Source organism: Miniopterus schreibersii (genome assembly GCF_964146895.1).
Source record: "Miniopterus schreibersii genome assembly, chromosome: 13".
Taxonomy (NCBI): Eukaryota; Metazoa; Chordata; class Mammalia; order Chiroptera; family Miniopteridae; genus Miniopterus; species Miniopterus schreibersii.
In genome coordinates, this window is record NC_138113.1 from 49657341 (window position 1) to 49677472 (window position 20132).

The window sequence follows — 20132 nt, forward strand, 5'->3', positions numbered from 1 at the left end:
AGGAGAGAAGAGTCAGGGAGGAGGGGACCAAGAAGTCGCCACGCCATCACAGCCAAGAAACAGCTCTTCCCCCTCACGAGTGGTCCTAAAAATGCTTTCTCAGACCCCTCAGGCTCAGCCAGGCTCTCCTCCAAGGCAGGTTTCTCTTTTTCCACTAGGTCCCCTGATGCACACGGCTACATATAATCCCCACAGGTCAGCATGGAACACAGAGGGGCAAGTAACATCAGACCAGTACCTGTGCGCGAGTTCCAGCCCTCCCTCCTCAGCGGCTCGGGATGTGGGGGCTTTGTGCGTGTTAGTCCACCTGCCCAGTGGAGGGAGGTGTGGTAACCTTCCCAGGAGAAACATTTAGGAAAAAGGGATCCAGAATGGTGGGGGTTGAATGACAAGGCGAGTGTGGCAGGACCGCACTGGTCTAAAGTCCTGCTCGGTTCTGCTTCAGCGTGTTTTGGAAAGTGAGCTGGGCGGAAGCTCATTAGTGTGGGAGACTAGAGGGTAGGGAATAGTTCCAAACTTTTCCAGCAGGTTGTCCGCAACAGTTTAGATAACCTTGGTGTTTAAAACCAGCTGCCGTGGTGAATTCTAAATATTAATTTTATGTCACACGGTCTCAGCTAAAACAGAAGACAGCTCGCTGGATGCAAACTAGTGCAGTGGACATGTTCCTCTGGGGGGGAAGGGACAAGAGAGAGGCTTCCTGCAGTCCTTGGTCACATGAGGGTGGAAGCCACAGCAGCAGTGAGACCCAGGGATCTGGAGGGGACAGCCATCTTCTCTTCTTCCTTGAACATGCCTTCTGAGCACCAGGGAGGTTTTGAAAAAAGAAAAGCAGTATCTGCCCTCTGGTGGTTTCCTGCTACGAAGAAAACAGGCGAGGGCAAGTGGGTCCAGCGGGGCCAGAAATCTCAAATCACTACATTTATGAATATCCAAGAACAAGCTTCTGATTCCAAAACTAAAGTTACCGCAGTATTTTATTCAAGCAAGAGGTTTAGCTAAAGCAGTGATGGATACGAGGGAAGGATAAGAGGGAGAGGACTTTTTATGTTTAATGCTTTATGCTGAACTGTTCTGCAGAGTTTGTTTTATTTTTAAAGCAAAATTCAGTCGGAAAAAGAAAAAAAATGAGAAAGCGCTGTAATTTCTCTCTCCCTGGCCTAGCTGCTGGGACGCTAGGGCGACAACCGAGACTCGGCTGCCCCCTGGTGGCTGCTGACCACGCAGCAGGCCCAGTGCTGAGCTTGGCGGCCGGGTCAGAGAAGCGGAGGTCGCGGTGGGCAGAAAGCGGGCCCAGAGCAGGGGAGAGGGTGAAGAGATGAAAGCTGCGCCACCGGTGCTGCTACAGGCTGGGCTTCCATCTCCCCATTTTCCTAGTGAACCTCACATACAGAGGCCCAAGTGCTGAGCGGACAAGCGAGGGTCCTTGTCGCAACAAAGCACTGCAAGCAAAGGGGTGGAAATAAGGCAGAGAGCCCAAGAGGCTTAACGGGGGCCTGGCACACTGCTGCCCAAGAGAACCATGTGCCAAGGCGAAAACAGCCCCTACCTGTGCCAGTCACTCACGGTGCCTCCTGAGGACGTGAAAAGGAGGTGGTACGACCGAGGAACTGAATTTTAAAGTTACTTAATTTTAACTAATTTAAAGGAAATAGAGGTGGCAAGTGCTCATTATATTGAACAGAGCAGGATCCAAGAAATCAAAAAGGTTTATTCTTCAGACCAATCAAGAAGGTTTAACAAGAAGCCATGAGGGTAAAATACTAAACAAGTTGGCACTGTTTGGTTTGGGGTTTTTTCTAAGCAAGAAAAAAGGAAAAGAGCCCAGAGACCCTCATCTCCAGAAGCTGGCAATGCAACGGGAAATATTCGACTCTCGGGGGGAAACCGGCACACATGCCGGGGAAGGAGAATCCCGAATTCCCAGAGCGCCCCCTTAACTTCGAGCCGCTGTCTTCAACAACAGGACGGGTGCCACCGCAGCTGCTCCGGAGACGGGAGCCCCAGGGGCAGGAACGCGGCATTGGCCTTCAGGTTATGACCAGTGAAAAGCAAGGTGGGTTTACCAGGTCTGAGACGTGGGCAGGTGGAAAAGACCCAATATGTGGTTCAAGTTGCAAGAAGAACAAGGTAGCCCGGAGACCTCAGGGTTTTAAAACTTTTGATCAATTAGTTTCACTGTGGTTTTTTGTGTGAGAATGTGTTTCTCTTCATAAATGAATTCCCAGAGCATTATTTTTGAAAAGGGAGAGAGATTTCCAATTCTAGTCCTCATGAGCCCTGGGGCCCCATTTTCCCTGGGGGTGTAATTACTGGCTAGGAATCAGCTACTACGTAGGCAAGGAGGCAGTCAGGAGACTAGAACACTTAGAAGGTGCTGGAGAAGAGCATCCCCAGGGAGGGCACAGAGAAAAGGTCCATCAACCCTGCCCTGGGACAGAGGTTAGGCCGGGGGAAACCCTGGAGTGGGATGGGGGTTCACAAGCCTGAGGAGAAATTTCCATGCGAAATGTTTTTGTTTTGGCTTTTCAAGTCCTAAGATAATATTAACATCAATAACAACTTATATTTGTACAATGACAAAAACCCTGTTAACATTCTCTCTCTCTCTCTCCTTTTAGGGAAAGGGTTCACAGCTCAAAGTTACGGGGGGGGGAAATTAACTGAAAGTATAGCCAAAAGACCTTTACTTTTCCTGTTAAGCTCAGCAGTTTCCTCCTAGGGAGCCACCAGAGGATGGAAAAAGGAGACATAAGGAGGGGTGAGCCCTCACCCGGTCACCTGATCCCAGCCTCCTTTTAATCTGTGCAAACTAAGGGAGAGTCTTCTGGCCCCTCACACTCTCTCTTGCACCTGTTCAGCTAAATACAGTAGGTATTTAGAGTGAGAACTGATTTGTGAGTTGAGGGTATTTTCTGGAAAGAGACAGGCAGGGTCCAAGAGATGTAAAATGGAGCCATGAGCAGGGTGACCCCTCAGCCCCAGTTTGCTTGGGACAAGCCCAGTTATACCTGTTGTCCTGGTCTGGACATTAAATTACATGGTCACCTTAGCCATGGGTGACTTGGCAGGGTGGCTTTTTTTTTTCTTTTTTTTTCACAACATCGCTTTGACTCTTCCCCTGGGGTAATCAACAAGGTTGTGCAGGCTCAGCTTTTTCCTTCTCAAGGTTCATGGTCGTAAGGAGCTCTGTGAGCATCCCGGGAATGCTAAAGAAGTTAACTGTTCGAACCCTCGTCACCTGTGCCTTGACAGCTCTGCATGGGGCCTCAAGCAGTGACCCACACAGAGCTGGCTGTTTAAAAATCATCTGGGAGCTTGTTAAAAGCAGAGATTTAGGAGCCAACTAACTGCTTGAGATTCTGATTCGGCACATCTGAGAATCTATTAAAAAACGGAAAACAAAGCTTCCCAGGTAGAAGGGACAGGAAAGCTAGATTTGGCCCCTTGTGAGTCACCCTCCTTGGACCCCTGCCTGCAGCGATCCACTGTTGCTATGGAAACCACTGAGCGACCCCTCAGCCAGACGAGTTTATTTCTTTTTTTCCTTTTTTTAGTACACATCTGTTTCAAAAATAGAGGGCATTATTTTTGGAAGAGAAGATTTGTTTCTTCTCTCGAGACATTTATATTTAGAGATGAAAAGCAAGTCCCCCAAAGGCAGAAAACTTTCTCATCTGAAACCCAGCTGAGCAGGAAGCAGGCATCCTTCACTACTTCAGTCCATCCAGGAAGAACTAGTGAGAAGTTATTTCCCAAGGTGAGTTTCAGACTGTCTGGGGCTCCCTGCAGGTTAGTTAGCTGCAGGTGCCTGGCTGGAGGCCTGGCTCATGGGCTTCCCAAAGACGTCAGAGTGGCTGGGGGTGACTGGCTAAGATGATATCAAGACACTGGAGGCTCCAGCTTGAGGCAGACCTGGACAAGGGTGGCCCTACAAAGTCACCATCAGAATAAAACTTATACACACATGGCTGAGTGCACAGATGGCCTGTACTGAGTCACCGTGATAGATATGCCACATTTATGCTCTACAACCAAGCTGAGTAAAGAGCAGCAGCCCATCTCCGTCAGGCCTCAGAAGCTGAGGAGACTGGGGCAAGAGAGGGGCCAAGGGAAGGCAGCTTCATGTTGTAGAATTGGCCTGATGAATTCAGAATTTAGCAATTCTGAGTTCTCTTTTCTTTCAGCTTAAAAAATAAAAACATATAATGGTTGCATCTCAAACAGAAACATCTTGGAATTCACTGCTCTTTGTAAATCCTTATACATCTCCTTGGAACACCAAAGCAAAATGTCCCCTCCAGATACTCACTGGGCGCCCGCGCCTTGCCAGCAGCTACTGTACCAAGGTGGGCAAGGGCCCTCCAGGTACTAGCTGCATGAAGTTCTGCATCACAAAGGTGCTGGTCTCTCTCTGAAATGGGAATCACCCCCTTTTCGTTCTCTCTCTCTCCCCCAGCCTTTGTTTGCAGAAGGTGGAATGTGCTTTTCAAACAGACACTCAGCCCCGGGTATGAATCTTTCTTCCAGAATTGTTGCTAATGTGCTTCGCCCTGGTTCAGGGCACAGAAAATCCAGCTCAGTCCCCTGATCCAGCTGGCTGTCAGCACCCTCCATCACACCATCCTCTCAAAGCCCTCGGAGCACCAGGATCTGTATTAATCGGCCTCTTCCAAACATTTTCATAGCTCCACTTCCTTTTGCCTCTGAACACTCACATCGCCACCCAGGACGAGCTTCCCTTGGCTAATACAACTCCCCTCCCCACTATTGCTTCCCCAAACATTAGCGTAACTGCCTCTCCTCCACCTCCAGCTGACTCCACATGTGGATTCGGGGCGAGGGGTAGTCACCAGGAAGACTAGGGCAACCTGCTGAATTTACTCTGAGAGTACACATCTACCCGTTTAATTTTTCAGGGCCGAGCACATAACGAGAAAATGACACAATGACAAGGAGAATGTGATATAAGGAGAAGCTAAGAAGGAACACAGACGACCTGTCACCAGGCCTGGATGGAAAAGAGAAGGAAGGAAGCTTGCATCACAACAGCCCACAAGCCCAGAGTTTATTTCAAACCTCCCCCACCTCCAGTTGCTGCTGTCACACATATCATCGCCCTCCGTGTTTGGGACACTCGACTTCCTCAGGGGGCCTGGGTCCTTCCCCTGATCTGCCAGGCCATGAGCCTGGAGTCCACCCACTTGCTCAGGGAGTCTGTCCCCCGTCTAGTTTGAGTGCAGGTGACCTTCCCAGCGCACCCTGGGAAGCTGTAGAGCAGTGTCCCCCTCTCCCCCCGGTCCCTCTTCTATTTCTCCTAGCCCTATGCCCCAGGTCATTTAGAGGATATTAACCCAGGACCCACAGTGAGCTTAGGGGCGCTGGGAACAACATTGAATGTGTGTGTGCAAGAGCGTGCAATTTTCTGGGGGCAAGATTCACCATTTTTTCCATCAGATTTTCAAAGGGACCCCGAAAGATGAGGAACCCCTGACTGGTCCTCAGCCTGTCCTGTGCAACTCGCACAGGAAGTGAGCAGGGCAGCAGGAGGGACGGAGGCGCTCAGGCGGCCGCGGTGGTGGGGGCCTAGCACGGTACCTTGGAGGCAGCCATCACCGCAGCTGTGGCTGCCACGTTCAAGCCTCGCTTCCCGAAGTGCACAAGGGCATCATAACTCCGGTCTTTTGCTTGGACCAGGCAATCGTCGATCTCCTGTCAAAGGAAAAACGGAGACACACTGAGCTGGAAGGTTCAGAGAGATCTCTGTTCTTTCTCCCTTCTCCTGAGGCCTGGGCCTGGCACCTTGTCCAGTCACTGATTCTTGCTGAGACCGAAGTCTTGGGCAGAGTGTGTGTGTGTGTGTGTGTGTGTGTGTGTGTGTGTGTGTGTGTGTGAATGGGGGTGGGGGAGAGAGAAGGAAATGCAGGGCAATGGAAAAGGGAATTTTGAAAAAACAGCAACTCACTGACCCAGGAAGGCTTTCTCAAGCCCTCTAACGTTCCAGGGAGGCGCCAGGGGTCCTGAGCGTGGACAGTCCTGCCATTCCACACATGGCCACTCCCTAAGCTCCTGAAGGACCCCGGGGTGCAGAGAATGCCTAGTAACTGTCTAACTCAGACCTGCCACTAACTGGCTGTGGGACCTTGGCAAGTACATAGCATCTACGCGCAGTTCTGCCTTCTGAAAAGCGGGTCAGGGGTAGAACCTAACTCGGGGAGCACAGTGAGGATTACATGAGGTCACTCCAGTCAAGCGTCGCACACGGCGGCTGGTCTCAGTGAGCGAGGACCACTGAGATCTTCCTTATCTCTGGGGGCTGGGCCCTCGCAGCTCGAAAATTCTGTAACTGTAAAACTATTTCATGCTATATCCAAATACCTCCGCCTGTGTTCATCGCTGGGAGGGATTAGGACACAGAAAGAGACAGGTATTATTTCTGTTGATAAGAGAGATCATTTTGCAGGTAATGAAATAAAAGCAGAAATCAGAAGTCACCCAGCATCATACCCCAAGGTAAAGGTAGAGCGGGAAAGAGGACTGGGGTTGCCTTAGGGACTAAAACGAAGTAAAATACTGGTTTAGTTCACATTTGAATCAACTCTGGCTCATTCTTTTCATTTGTTTGTTGTTTTGAGTTGTTTTGTTATATGTAACAGCTGTGATCAGAGTGGCTCATTTCAGAGTTCAGAAACGATACAAATTCACATATAAAGCCACCTATAGCGCTCTATTTTGTTAAAGAATCCTATCACATAATCAGTTGAGAAAATCAAGTAATATAATTAATGAATTATACAATTTGGAACCAATAATGCCAGTCCTGGGAATTTATTCTAAATCAAAAAAAGAAGTGAAAAGAAGAAGTGAAAAGAAGAAACTAAACTTCACGCAGGGCGTTGTTCATGGATCATTATGAGGACCAAGTAAAAGTGAATTACATGCCACCATGTTTATGATCTCAGAATACAAATACTGTATTATGTTAAGTTCTTCTGTTGTGTTGTTTTTGAGTTTTTTTGTACACTTAAAATCTTATTTTAAAGAAAGGTGACAGAGACTAGTATGCATAAAAAAAGAAGTTATAAAACAAGTTAGTAAGACAGGGTCAATGTTTATTTTAATGGACTTTGCATTTTTTTAAAAAAGTTGGTTTTAGAGAGAGAGGAAGGGGAAGGGGAGGGAGAGAGAGAAACATTGATTGGCTGCCTCTTGTACAGGCCGATCGGGGATGGAACCCACAGCAACCTGGGCATGTGCCCTGACTGGGAATAGAACCTGTGGCCTTCCGGTGCACCCGATGATGCTCCAACCAACCGAGCCACATCGGCCAGGGCCATTTTAATGGACTTTGCATTCGATATTGTACGAAACATTAAAAAAACAATAGAACCCACTGAAAGCAAATGTGGCAAAGTAGATACGGTGGAGATGTTAAGCAAAAAATAATTTTATAGATAGTGACATTATCTTATCAGTAGCTTAGAATTAAGTTTCTTTTCAGAAGATATAAGTTGTGATTCTTACATGAATTCTTAGTTATTGCTCATCCTTTCCTGCAATTTTTCTCCCTGTCTTATTTTTTCCATCTCTGATATTAGACATATCTACATTTTCATATTAAGGATGTTTGTAAAGCAGTTTGAAGCAAAACAAACACAATAGGTAAAGATCATGGAACAAATTATTGTGGCTATTCTCGTTAATAATTACCAACCGGTAATTACCAAAATCGCAGGTATTTCATCGGTAGAATGCATCTCATCGTTGAACAATAAAGCGCACATTGTACTAGAAATTTTTATATTCTAGTCTCTGTTAGTAGCTACCTGAGTACAATTCCAAGTCCTCTGATCTCTCAATGCTTCAGTTTTCCTTATCATTGTTAAGTTTTAAAAGTATTTTTTACTAGTCTATGTAAAAATCTTATCTACAAAAGGACAGGGGCTGAGCATGATAAAAGAAAGGAAATTCAGTTTGGGGAGTTGAATTATGAGTGAATCTTTTGTCTTCTGTTTCAATTTATGGAAATGTTTTAAAATAAATAATGACGAATAATATCTTTCTGAGAACTTCACAACTATTTCTAAACATGTCCAAACAACAGACTTAAAAAAAAGACCAGAAGGAACAACTTGTTGGGGACAAATAAGAGCCAATCAAGGGTCTTCTGCAATAAGATTATCTGCCCTTTTTATTTACCACTTTTCAAAGTTTTCACTCGCTGGAAGGAGTGAAAGGCAGAGCTGCATAAATTACCTTTTCTTTTGAAGACAGCGTGGGATGTACAAACTTCCTGTAGAGGAGGCTGGAGCCTTTTGTGTAGGGAGATAGCAGCCAGGCTACAAAGGCTATTTTTAGTTCATAATAGAATGGAAACCTGGAGAGAGATGAGAAGTACACATTCCCATTAGGTTCTTGGCAAGACCACCCTGGGCCTGGGAAGGACCAGACCCAGCACAGACACCTGTCCTGCCTGCACAGGCTGCCAGGCCCCAGCTCCCTCCTCTCCGCACCCATGAAGGTGTGTGCCCACACGTGCACACACACAGCTCAAGCCCACAGCCTTTTCTGAAAGCTGGTTCGTGTTTTCTCTTGTTGCCAAAGCCAGCCAGGACCCAGGTTCTCTCCAGCAATCACCCCACGCCGTGCCTGGCAACAGCTGGCACTTCCTGCCAGGGGAGGCTCAGTTAGGTTGGAACAGGTGCTCCAGCCCCAGCCTGCAGGCTCCGGCCAGACCTGTGCTCCTTACCCGTCATTTACTCTTCACTGGCGGCCAAGAAGGCATGAGCACCTGCAGGATATAAGCAGGGCGTGGCAGACAAAGAATCTTTTATGAGAATTAAAAGCCTCCCCTCCTTGCCAGTCTTCTCAGCCCCAAAAGAGGGAAGGACAGGAGCCTGAATCTTGTCAGGAGAGAGGACGCTATTCACCTTATTCAAGTCAAGGTCAGGCAAACAGAGCTTATCCTTTTGGTGCCAAAAGAAAGAAGAGTCCGAGGAATAGGTAACACACAATTCTGGAGTTTGAAGTCCCGCATACCGTTCATTTATTCACTCCATAAGCACTTACCCAGTATCTTTATGTGGCAGCTTGTGCTGCGCATTGAGAGACAACGGTGAGCAAAGAAGACCTGATGCCTGCCCCCCTAGAGCTTCCCGTCCACTGGGAAACACAGACAAGATTCTGACATCAGTGGAACTGACAGTCCAGTCAGGGAAACAGAGATTAAGCAAATAATCACAAATAATATAGATAGCAACCTGAGAGAAGTGCAATAACAGGCCTCTACTAAGCCATGGAGTGCCAGCCCCTTCAACTGGATGCATTCCTGCGAGCAGGTCAATTACAAACGGCTTCATCTGAATTTCAGCCCACTCTCCTGCTTAGCCAGATGACTTTAAGATAGGGAGATTATATTGGATTATTGGGGTAGACATAATCTAATCACATGATCCCTTCAAAACAAAAGCAGAGATCTTTCTCTGACTGGTAGCAGAAGACAGACATTCGAAGCATGAGAAGAACTCAACGTGCCATTGTTGGTTTGAAGAAGGAAATGAGGACCTCGATCTTACAGCCACAAGGAACCGAATTCTGCCTACAACCTGAATGAGCCTGGAGGTGAAACCTGCTCCCAAGCTGCAGACATAAGTCCAGGCTGGCCCACATCCTGGCTCTGGCCTTGTGAGGTCCTGAGCAGAGGACTCAGTTGATTCTACCTGGACTTCTGACTCAAAGAAACCATGAAATAATGAATTTCTGTTGTTTTAAGATGCTAAATTTGTTGCAGCAGTAATAGAAAACTAATACACCTCCCAAAATAAAATCAAATAAACTCCACAAGTGGTTGTTGAGCACTTACACCACATATCAAACACTAAAATTTCAGGGCCATGGGTAAGGACATATTCTAGCAACAGGGAGGGGCACATCCATCATCACATAGGATTTCCATTTAGCCAAAAAGAGCAAGACTGAAGTACTGATCTTTCAAGGAAAGAGCTCATAAGACAAACACTATTCCCCACTGATGGTCCTGAGAAGGAACAGGAAGACAGCAGGAGGCCAGCCAGCACCAGACAGAGAACATCATTAAGAGGGAAAACCGAAGGACGGGAGCTGTCTATGCTGATTAATCGACTACACAGTCCTCATTGGTCCTGGCCTGTTACCTTCGTGTCCATGGGACACAGAGGGGCCAATCCAGTGTAGGTCTGCATAAAATGGGGTCTGACTCCTAGTGCCAACCCCTGGAGCCTGGGAAAGACAAAGGATGGCGGAGCAGAGTTCCTTCTCAGCCCCTGGAGACTCAGCCCCGCCCTGAGTCAGTTGTTTACCTGGGCACAGGGCAATGCAGGATGGCACCAGCATATTACGTTAGCTAATCCCGAAGCCACAATGGTGAGACATCTATTTCTCCCAGCTCCTTCAGGGGGAAAACTACCTACTAAGGTCATTGAGGCCACTGACCCAAAACAGGATTCAGAGAAGTGGTGTTCGGGTCTGGGCCCTGGCCTAGGACAACCTGGAGCATAAGTTCATACTGATCTTTTTTGGGTAAGGACGTCTTTCTCCAAAATGGAAATATCTATTATTTTTTCTAATGATATTTGAACATGGTAAAACGTTCACACAACATAGCAAATGTGAAGTCAACTCCATGTTCCCAAGTTGTGAAAATAACCCTGGGACGTTTCCACACTACTTTTAGTACACATTCACAGGGACACAGACAAACTCAGCCCCTTTAAGTGGAAACAGGATACTATATGTTATTCACAGCCTCTTTTACCTAACAATATACAACACAATACATAGAACTAGCTTATGATTTTTACTTGCTCCACTGCTGTAACAGCTTCATTGTTTATAAGAGGAAAAAACTGTCCATCAAAAGGAGATTTATTAAATAAATTATGGCCCATCTATACCATGAAATTCTATGTGGCCATTAAAAATAGAATTATTTATGCTTATATGTATATATACATACATATATATTTTTAAGTACAGCATATACAACTGTGAATGGTAGTCACAGTGAGAGTGAATACAGTGGAAGGGACACTCAGTTTTATTGCACACTTTTATGTACCTTTTCTTTCTTTCCTTTTTTTTTAAAACATATGAATGCTTCTTTACCAACTCCATTAATTGAGGAATTGTGCTTCTCTTATCCATGATTATGTCATTATAAGAAAGATACCTGCTCTTATAAGGTCCATCAGTAACTGTTTACATGAAGAGCAACTTTATAGACTAATTTGTTTAAAACTTCCCAGTTAAAATCCCTGCTTCTCTGTTCTGCAGTAAGGTTTTGGGCTGCTTCCAGGCCTTTCCCACCTCTGCCCAGACACAGACAACATCTTCCCTTTAAAAGTCCCAATTCCTGGAGCACTTACCAGCACAGGAAGATGTCAGTGAATGTCTCTGCCGTGGTGAAAAGTGCAAATATAATCCAGTACATCATCCATTTGACCTGTTGAACGAAAAAGCAGCAGAGCTAGGTGAGAAGGTCAAGGGCACATGGCTGCCCAGCATTGAGCAGAAAAGGCCAGGCGGTGAGTGCTGGGCATGCCCAGGCAGGGATACTGCATCTCTAACCCTGCTCTCCCCTTCTCTCCCCAGCTCATGTCTAGTCCCACTCCAGACCTTGGGGCAGGAGGCAAACAGGCTGTTTCCACAACTGACCCAGGCTCAAGGTCAGTGTAGGCCCTAGGTGACCTTCAAGAGCCCTCAGGTGAGCCAGGGAAACCTGCAGACCAGGAGTGACTTAGGATTCACTCAGGTCATTTTTCCAAGAATAATACCAGGTGAGTGAACTCTCCAGGCTTCCCAGAGACACAGCAGGCAATGAACTGTAGCAAGGCCAGCCTCTCTGGGATGGATCGGTGGTGATCCTCACTGGCCACCTAAGAATCCTCTCCTGAGGGAAAACCCCACGGCCCCTTGCAGAAACTGGATCTTCAAAACCTCTCCCACGGAACCATCCACTCCATTTCCACTGCCTCTCTCCCCCTGAGGCCTTGGTGCCCTCTCTCCTGTTTTCCTTGTCTCTTGGCTTTCTGCTCATCAACCCACCCTACAAACCATCCCCATGCGAATCTCCCCAAAGCATGAACTCATCAAACTACTCTTTAATTTTAAATCTCCCAGCCTGGGGAAGGGGATGCGGAGTGGCTCAGGGGCGCACAAGGGCCGCTCTCGCTCATGCCATGCCACCTCAGCTGGGGACCCAGCAGGCTGCTGTGTCCTGTCCTCAGAACAATGGGGCTCAGTGTGCAAGGTGGCTGGGGGTGTGCATCGCGGGGATGCTGCTGGTGCTAATGCTGATGAAAGTCACCGTGGATGGTGAAGACTCGGGGGACCTTCAAGCAGAAATCTTTCCACGCTTCTCAAAAGCTCCACTACTAAATCAACAGGGGATACCTCACACGTGCCTTTCAGCCATGCAGGTGAATCTTCCAAAGGTACCATGAAACCATCTACAACTTCAGTTTCCTCAGTGACAGTGACCACTCTGAAACCCACAGCACCTTCTAAAATGACAACACCAGGGGTCTAAATAAATACAGCTCCTACCACCTTAAAGTCTACACTCAAATAACAAGTGTTTCACAGAACACATCCCAGATGTCAACATCCACGATGACCACAAGCCACAATAGTTTGGTGACATCTGTTTCTTCATCACAGCAGGTATAAATTCTAAAGAAAATAAAGGATCAAAATTTGATATTGGCAACTTTGTTGGTGGTAATTAACATTAGGAATTTTATGGCCCTGGCCGGTTTGGCTCAGTGGTTACAGTGTCAGCCTGCAGACTGAAGGGTCCCGGGTTCAGTTCTGGCCAAGGGCACATACCTCGGTTGCAAACTTGATCCCCGGGGCAAATGTGGAAGGCAACCAATTGATGTGTCTCTGTCACATCAATGTTTCTCCCCCCGCCCCCTTCCACTCTCTCTCTGAAAAGCAATGGAAAAAATATCCTCGGGTAAGGATTAAAAAAATAAAAATAAAAAGAGGCATTTAAGGAAATCCAAGGACCAATGGAAAGAAGATTGATGCAACCTTATCAATTCATTTAAGACAATATTCTTTTTTAAAAGATAGTATAAACAGGCCACAGATCAGTCAGAACTTTGTAGACAGGCCTGAAATTTTCTTGAGTATGTGTTACTTTAGCACTTTAAAGATATAAAACCACTTTTTAAGTACTAAATGTCATTATATGCCTTTAAAGTTTCCTGTGCTTTGGGTTTGAAAGAATTTAGTTATGTCTTTCTCTGTCTATAGGTTGTATAATTTGTTACTTTTAAATACCAGTACTTCAATAGTTGTGTGTTTTTTTGTATGTGCAAATATTGAGGGAAACGGGGAGGCAAACCAATACTTTGCTTTGGAGCCCATTTTGTAAGCATAAACTTATCTTCTAATTGTATTTACTTAAGCAAATGTTCAATTTGGTTTGCACTGCTTGAGAATTTATTTACTTGAAGATAAAGGCAATCCAGATGTATATCTCTGGTAGGTAGAATCCAATCAATGACTTTAAAATTTTCTTGGATAACCCATAAAATGGATAACTCAAATACAGATAAATGAGCACTGGCAGTATATCACAGTGATAATTTTGTATCTATCAGAAAAAGAATTAAATCCAATTTCTCTTACTCTTTTATTTTTATTATAATGGCCAGCTTTGGTATTTCATTGTTACTGAGATTTGTTTTTAGAATAAAAATTTATTCTGCAAGTGTCAAAAAAAAATAAAAATCTTCCAGCCTGCAGAATTAAGTCCAAATTCCTTAGTCTTCTCTTTCTGGCTTCTGGTAATAGTGGAGTAGTTTACATTGGACTAACCCTCCCGATAATAATGATAATTAATCCTGGAAAAAATATTTTAAAACAACTATTTGAAGGCACTAGAAAGCTATCAAAATGTCGCAGAAAATGAAAGGGCTTCGACTCTTGAAATAAGGGAACCACACCAGGATACATGTTGATGTGGCTGGGACACTCCTCAGCCTGCAAACCATGGAGCAGATAGAACTCAAGAGGAAACTCACAGTTTTATTTTCCTGAGGAATTGGAGAATGAAATTTGAAGACTGCTGGAGAGATGCTGAAAATTGAGATTAAAAAAATCTGAGAAAGAAGCAAGCCATAAGGGGGAAAGCCCCAAGGTCCACATATAAATTCCCCTTAAATTCTTGGCTTGCCCCTGAATTGCAAAGAATCAGGTAATACTCCAAGGTGGCTGAGTAAAACTAAACAAACAAAAAAGGCCTGGGGGGATGCAGGGTACAGGGGGTCAATGAGAAAAAAAGGGGGACACCGTAATACTTTCAACAATAAAGATAAATTAAAACAAACAAACAAACAAACGCCCTAGCCAGTTTAACTCAGTGTTTAGAGTGTCGGCCTGCAAACTGAAGGGTCCCGGGTTCGATTCCGGCCAAGGGCATGTACCTCGGTTGCAGGTTTGCAGATAGCATAATTGCCTTTGTAAAAAAATCCAAAAGAATTAAAAAAAAACTTCTGGAACTAATAAGCAATGATAGCAAGGTTGCAGGATACTAGGTTAATATGTAAAAAACAAGTTATTTACTATATAGCAACAATGAAAACTGGAACTTAAAATTTAAAAACAATACCATTTGCATTAGCAGCCCAGAAAAGAATTACTCAGGAATATATCTAATAATTGCATAACCATATATCTAACAGATAAAAGGTCTATATAAGGAAAACTACAAAATTCTGATAAAAGAAATCAAAGACCTAAATAAATGGAGAGATGTTCCATGTTCATGGGTAGGAAGACTCAATATTGTCAAGATGTTAGTTCTTCCCAATTTGACCTATAGATTCAACGAAATCCAAATCAAAATACCATCAAATTCTTTTGTGGACACTAACAAACTGATTCTAAAGTTCAAATGGAAAGGTGAAAGACCAAGGGCAGCCACCATAATGATGAAGAACAAAGTTGTAGGCCTGCCACTACCTGCCTTCAAGACTCACTATAAAACTATAACGATCAAGACAGCGTTATTGCTGAAAGAATAGACAAGCAGATCTAATCTTAGAATAGCTACAGAGAGAGCACAGAAATAAAGCCCACATATATAGTCAAATGATCTTTGACAAAGGAGTAGAGGCAATTCAATGGAGAAAGAACAGTCTTCTCAACAAATGGGGATGGAACAACTGGACATCACATGACATCAATCAACCAATAAATAAGTAAATCAGTAAATGAATAAGTAAATGAGTGAATTAATGAATGAATCTAGGCACTGGTCTGACATCTTTCACAAAAATCAACTCCAAATGGATCATAGGCCTAAATGCATGATGCAAAACTATAACATTTCTAGAAGATAACATAGGAAAAAATCCAGATGACCTTGGGCTTGGCAATGAATTTTTTACTATAACGGCAACCTATGACCCAAGGAAGAAAAAAATTGGTAAGCTGACTTTATTAAAATGAAAAACTTCTACGCTGCAAAAGATACAATTAAGAGAATAAAAAGATAAGCCACAGAGTGGGAGAAAATATTATACAGGGTTTGGCAAAAGAAGGTTTACAGTTGTGAGTACACAAAACACAGAGTTTATTCTTGTATTATTTATTATTGCATTATTTTCCATACAAACAATTGTAAACCTGCTTTTGCCCCACCCTGTATACACATATATAGAAAATATTATATATATGATAAAGTACTTGTATCCAAAATATACAAAGAACTCTTAAAACTCAACAATAAAAAATAAACCCATTTATAAAACAAGCAAAAGATCTGAACAGTTACCTCATCAAAGCAGACATACAGATAACAGATATACAGCAACTTATTAACAAAGCTTTTGTTATGAAAGCTGATTTTTCTTTTCACCACCCTACAAGACACTTATCCTAGGAGGAAAGGAGTTGGTTAAGTATTATTCTTCTTTAAAAGGGTATAAATATGTTAAAGAATCTACAGGAAAAGGTAGATATAATGAGTGAATATTTGAAATATTTCAAGAGAAATAAGGAAACTCTTTAAAAAGAACCAAATGACACCCTAGAACTGAAAACACAATATCTGAAATTTTAAAAATTATTGAATGAAATTAACAGCAGATTGTACACAATACAAGAAAAAGATCTGTAAATTTGAAGACAAGGTAACAGAGTCAACCATACTGAAGTCTACATTGGGGGGGGGGAGAGAGAGAGATTCTCAATACCTGTGGAACAGCATCAAACAGTCTAACATATATAGAATAGGAATTCCAGAGGCGAGAAAAAAGAGACTGGGACAAAAATTATTTGAGGAAATATTAACTGAAATTTTCAAAATTTGGTCAAAAATAGCAAATCCACAGACCAGGGGGCTCAGAGATAAATACACAAAAACCCACACCTAGCTACATCATAATAAAATTACTGAAAAAGAAACAGAAAATCTTAATAGAGGGTGGAGGGAAAGACACATTACCCACCGGGGAACAACAACAAGAATTATAGCTGATTTTTCATCAGAAACAATGAATACCAGAAGAGAAAAAAAAGGAATATCTTTAAAGTGCTGAAAGAAAAAAAAAATCAAAATAGAATTCTATCCCTAGCAAAAAAATCTTTCAAAAATGCAGGCAGTTCTGATAAATTCCTATTGTCTTTGTGACTGTGAGTCATGTTGCTGAATAAATTATACTGGACCCTTGAACAACACAGAGGCTAGGGGATCTGATCTCCAGCATAACAGAAAAACTCACATGTAATTGTAATCAGCCCTCCACATATGCCATTCCTAACCATGGAGTTGACCCCTGAACGACAAGGGTTTGAACTGCTCAGGTCAACTGAAAATAAATCTGTGTATAAGTGGACCCACACAGTTCAAACTCATGTTGTTCATGGGTCAACTGTACTTAGAAACCTTTATTCGGAAAAATAAGACTGTCCCTGGGAATCATGTTGGTTTAGTCCATCAAAGGTAACTGCTGTCTGAGCGACTACATGCTGCCAAGGTGACTGGCAACAGAAGAGGCACCTTAGCAAGGGAGAAACAAGGTCTTGTCCAACTGTAAAGTCCATGGCATGCTGGGGCCCAGGATCCAAAAACTCCCAACAATGGTATCCAGATATCCAGCCAGGAGCCTGAATTTCCTCTCTCCTGGCTCTTTCTTTTCAGGACTCAAACCATACTCTAATATCTTAAATGAAGACAAAGGGCTATGACAACAATTTTAAAAGTCCCCTTTCCTTGACAAAACTCTTAGCTACAAAATTCACCAGTGAGTCATCTATACTTGTGTCTACTTTGTCATCCCGCACTTACTCACTACACCGCATTCCTCACATCAGTACTGCTCTAACTGAGGTTTTCGTTTTAATAACATGCTTCAAGGAAGTGTAAGGAACCGTGTTTCCATTTTTTACTTGGCTCGCTTGACTTTTTAGCTGGATGTGAAACTATCACTTCCCAAAAAACTTCCCCGACACAACTGTACTGGATTCCCTCTTGAGTTTCTAGCTACTTCTCAGGCCCACCAATTCCTTCCAGGGCTTTGTTTTAGACATTCTGTTCTAATTCTAGATGAGACGCTCTTCCTGGGTAAAACTCCGCACTTGCTCACATAACACAGCCAACCAATCAGCATGTTTGATCACTTCACCCTCTTATTTATGTTGAACCTATCTTCTTTCTCCATCCCCTCTGCCATTTCCTTACTTCAGTCCAACAACAGCTCCTGTCTGGAACAACAGCCTTCTGCTTGCTCTTTTATCTCTGCCCCCTTCCCAATCTGTGCTCCATATTCCAGCCAGAATGATCTTGTTAAACCCAAATTTGGTGATTCTCCTTCCGAGCTTAAAGCCTTCAATAATTCCTTATTGTTGTTAAGATAAAGCCCATATTCCTCAAATTGTGAAAAAGTCCTTGCATCCTTAAATTGGCATAAAAGTCCTTGCATGAACTGGACCCTGATTCCCTCCATAAAGAGCTCTCCTTCTCACCCATACTTGCTTGAATTTTCTACTCCAGTTATAATGAACCTGAACAGCATATCTTCTGTTGCCTCCAGATTTCAGGCCTCAGATCTCAGCCTTACTGTCATTTCCTCTAGGAAATGCCCAAAGTTTGGGTAAGTACATGCTCCTTTCTCCCTCCCACTGTCATACATGCTCCCTGTCTTAACATTTATTCTGTTTTGAAAGTACCTGTTTAGTCCTATGCTTTTTTTACTAGATCATAAGTTCCCTGAGAGTAGAGGCCAGTTCCTTTTACACACCATTATATCTCTAGTACCCAAAACAGTTCCTGGCACATAGAATGTACTCAATGAATATGTGTTTTTTAAAAATAGATCTTTATTGATTTCAGAGAGAGGAAGGGAGAGGGAAAGAGAGATAGAAACATCAATGATGAGAGAGTCGTTGATCAGCTGCCTCCTGCACGCCCCCCACTGGGAATCAAGCCTGCAACCCAGGCATGTGCCCTGACTGGCAATCGAACCTCAATCTCCTGGATCCTAGGTCGATGCTCAACCACTGAGCCACGCTGTCAGTGAATATGTTTTGAATGACTGGATTAAAATGTTGGCATTGTCAACAGGAAAGGATAGTTTCAAAAAGGTTGAGAAGGAATATACTTTGGGAAATACTGGTCTAGGTGGCTTTTTGAGAAGAAAAGTCAGAATTAGGATGCTTTCAAGCCAACAAATGCTTCCCATGAGTATCTGCTGAATAGATGGATGGGTATACATGGGAGGGAAGGGGCCTGTTGAAGTTGGGGCATGGTGTGACATGGAGCCACTTACACCAGCAAGAGAGTAAAGAAAGAGGCAATTTAGGGAGAAGAGGTTGAGCTCCACGAAGCTAAAGGCAGTTTCAGGATCCAAGAGACATTTCTGAAGAATGCCTAACAGTCCTCTGGAAAGGCAAGACCAAATCTCAGGAGGGAGGTTGGGGCTATGGCCAAAGCTGAAGGAGGCATGGCAGAGAGGAGGCTTGAAGTGTTAGCCTAAAGAAGTTTCCATCAGGCACTCCTGCACTTTAAAATACTTTCTTTGCAGAGAGGGGTCTGAGAATGATTCATTGAGCCTCAAAAGGTAAATGGAATGCTGGTGGCTCAGAGATGGAAACCATAAATAAATCACCAGGAAATGTAACCAAATGATAGCTATTTTTTCCAAGGTGCGAAACAGAACTTGCCAGGTTCAAGGGATTCTATCCAAAACTCCTTGCAAGATGACGCGAGTGTGGGCAGGACAGCATCCAGAATAGAGAGAGGGAGCTATGGCCAACTTGGGAGGTGATGACCAGGAGCTACTCTGGAATAGATGGTTGACAGCAGGGCTAGGGAGTCCCTTTGGACTGTAGAGGGGCAGGATCCATGAGTGAGGACATATGGAGAAGCTGTGATCCTAAGTCATAGCAAGAGGGTGGGAAGCAGAGTCTAGAGACCTTCCGTGAGCCACAGAGATGGGCTGAGACACCATGCCCCCGGGGCTCCTGGCAGCCTGCAGGAGGCCTCCCCCATGGGCTGTGGAGGCAGCAGGCTCATCCACCTCTTTAGCCTCACCTCACCTTTGGAACCTCCCCTACGTCAATCACACCATTTCCTGAGTCTCTCACACTCCCTCTTGCATCTGGACCCTGCTTCAGCCTCAGAGGGAATTCCCTATGTCAAGTGACTGAGAAAGCAACAATTTGAGCCTGATTTACAGATAACTCTATACCATCTGCCGACAGGATCTCACAGTGGACAACTGGATAGTCTGAGTGGCCCTGAGAGAGTGAGGAAGTGAAATTCCTCTGCAGGCAGAACTTGTAGTAGTGCACTTAGCCTGCAAGGAGCAATGTCCTGAGGTGACACCTTCACACTGCCACCAGGTGTATTAACTATATTTTCTCATTTTCTGTACTTTTGATGCTCTGGCATTTGAGGCCTTGCTGACTGGGGGAGACTTTCCCTCCCAGGACCAGCCAATTCTTAGAAATAGCAAGACTTGCCCCAGAGTGGACCTTTCATATGCAAACTGACCAATCCAGAGCCCATACTCCAAACTACCTCCATTATGGCGCTCTCACAGCCCTAATAACCGCGGGGCTAGGTACCAAGACAACTAGGG

The 20132-nt window shown here is 44.3% G+C and overlaps 1 protein-coding gene across 5 annotated transcripts in view; it reads right to left on the bottom strand.

Annotated features, from left to right (window-relative positions):
• The window catches only part of REEP1 (receptor accessory protein 1), a 92609-nt gene that overhangs the window by 25600 nt on the left and 46877 nt on the right, over window positions 1-20132 (bottom strand). For 4 of the 5 annotated variants that reach the window (XM_081157209.1, XM_081157207.1, XM_081157206.1 and 1 more), the window contains exons 3-5: window positions 11403-11479; window positions 8257-8377; window positions 5599-5712 (exon numbers count right to left, since the gene is read on the bottom strand). In XM_081157209.1, the coding sequence (XP_081013335.1) occupies window positions 5599-5712; window positions 8257-8377; window positions 11403-11479 (312 nt within the window). The remainder of the gene's footprint in view (window positions 1-5598; window positions 5713-8256; window positions 8378-11402; window positions 11480-20132) is intronic. The other variant, XM_081157210.1, reaches the window with a different exon arrangement.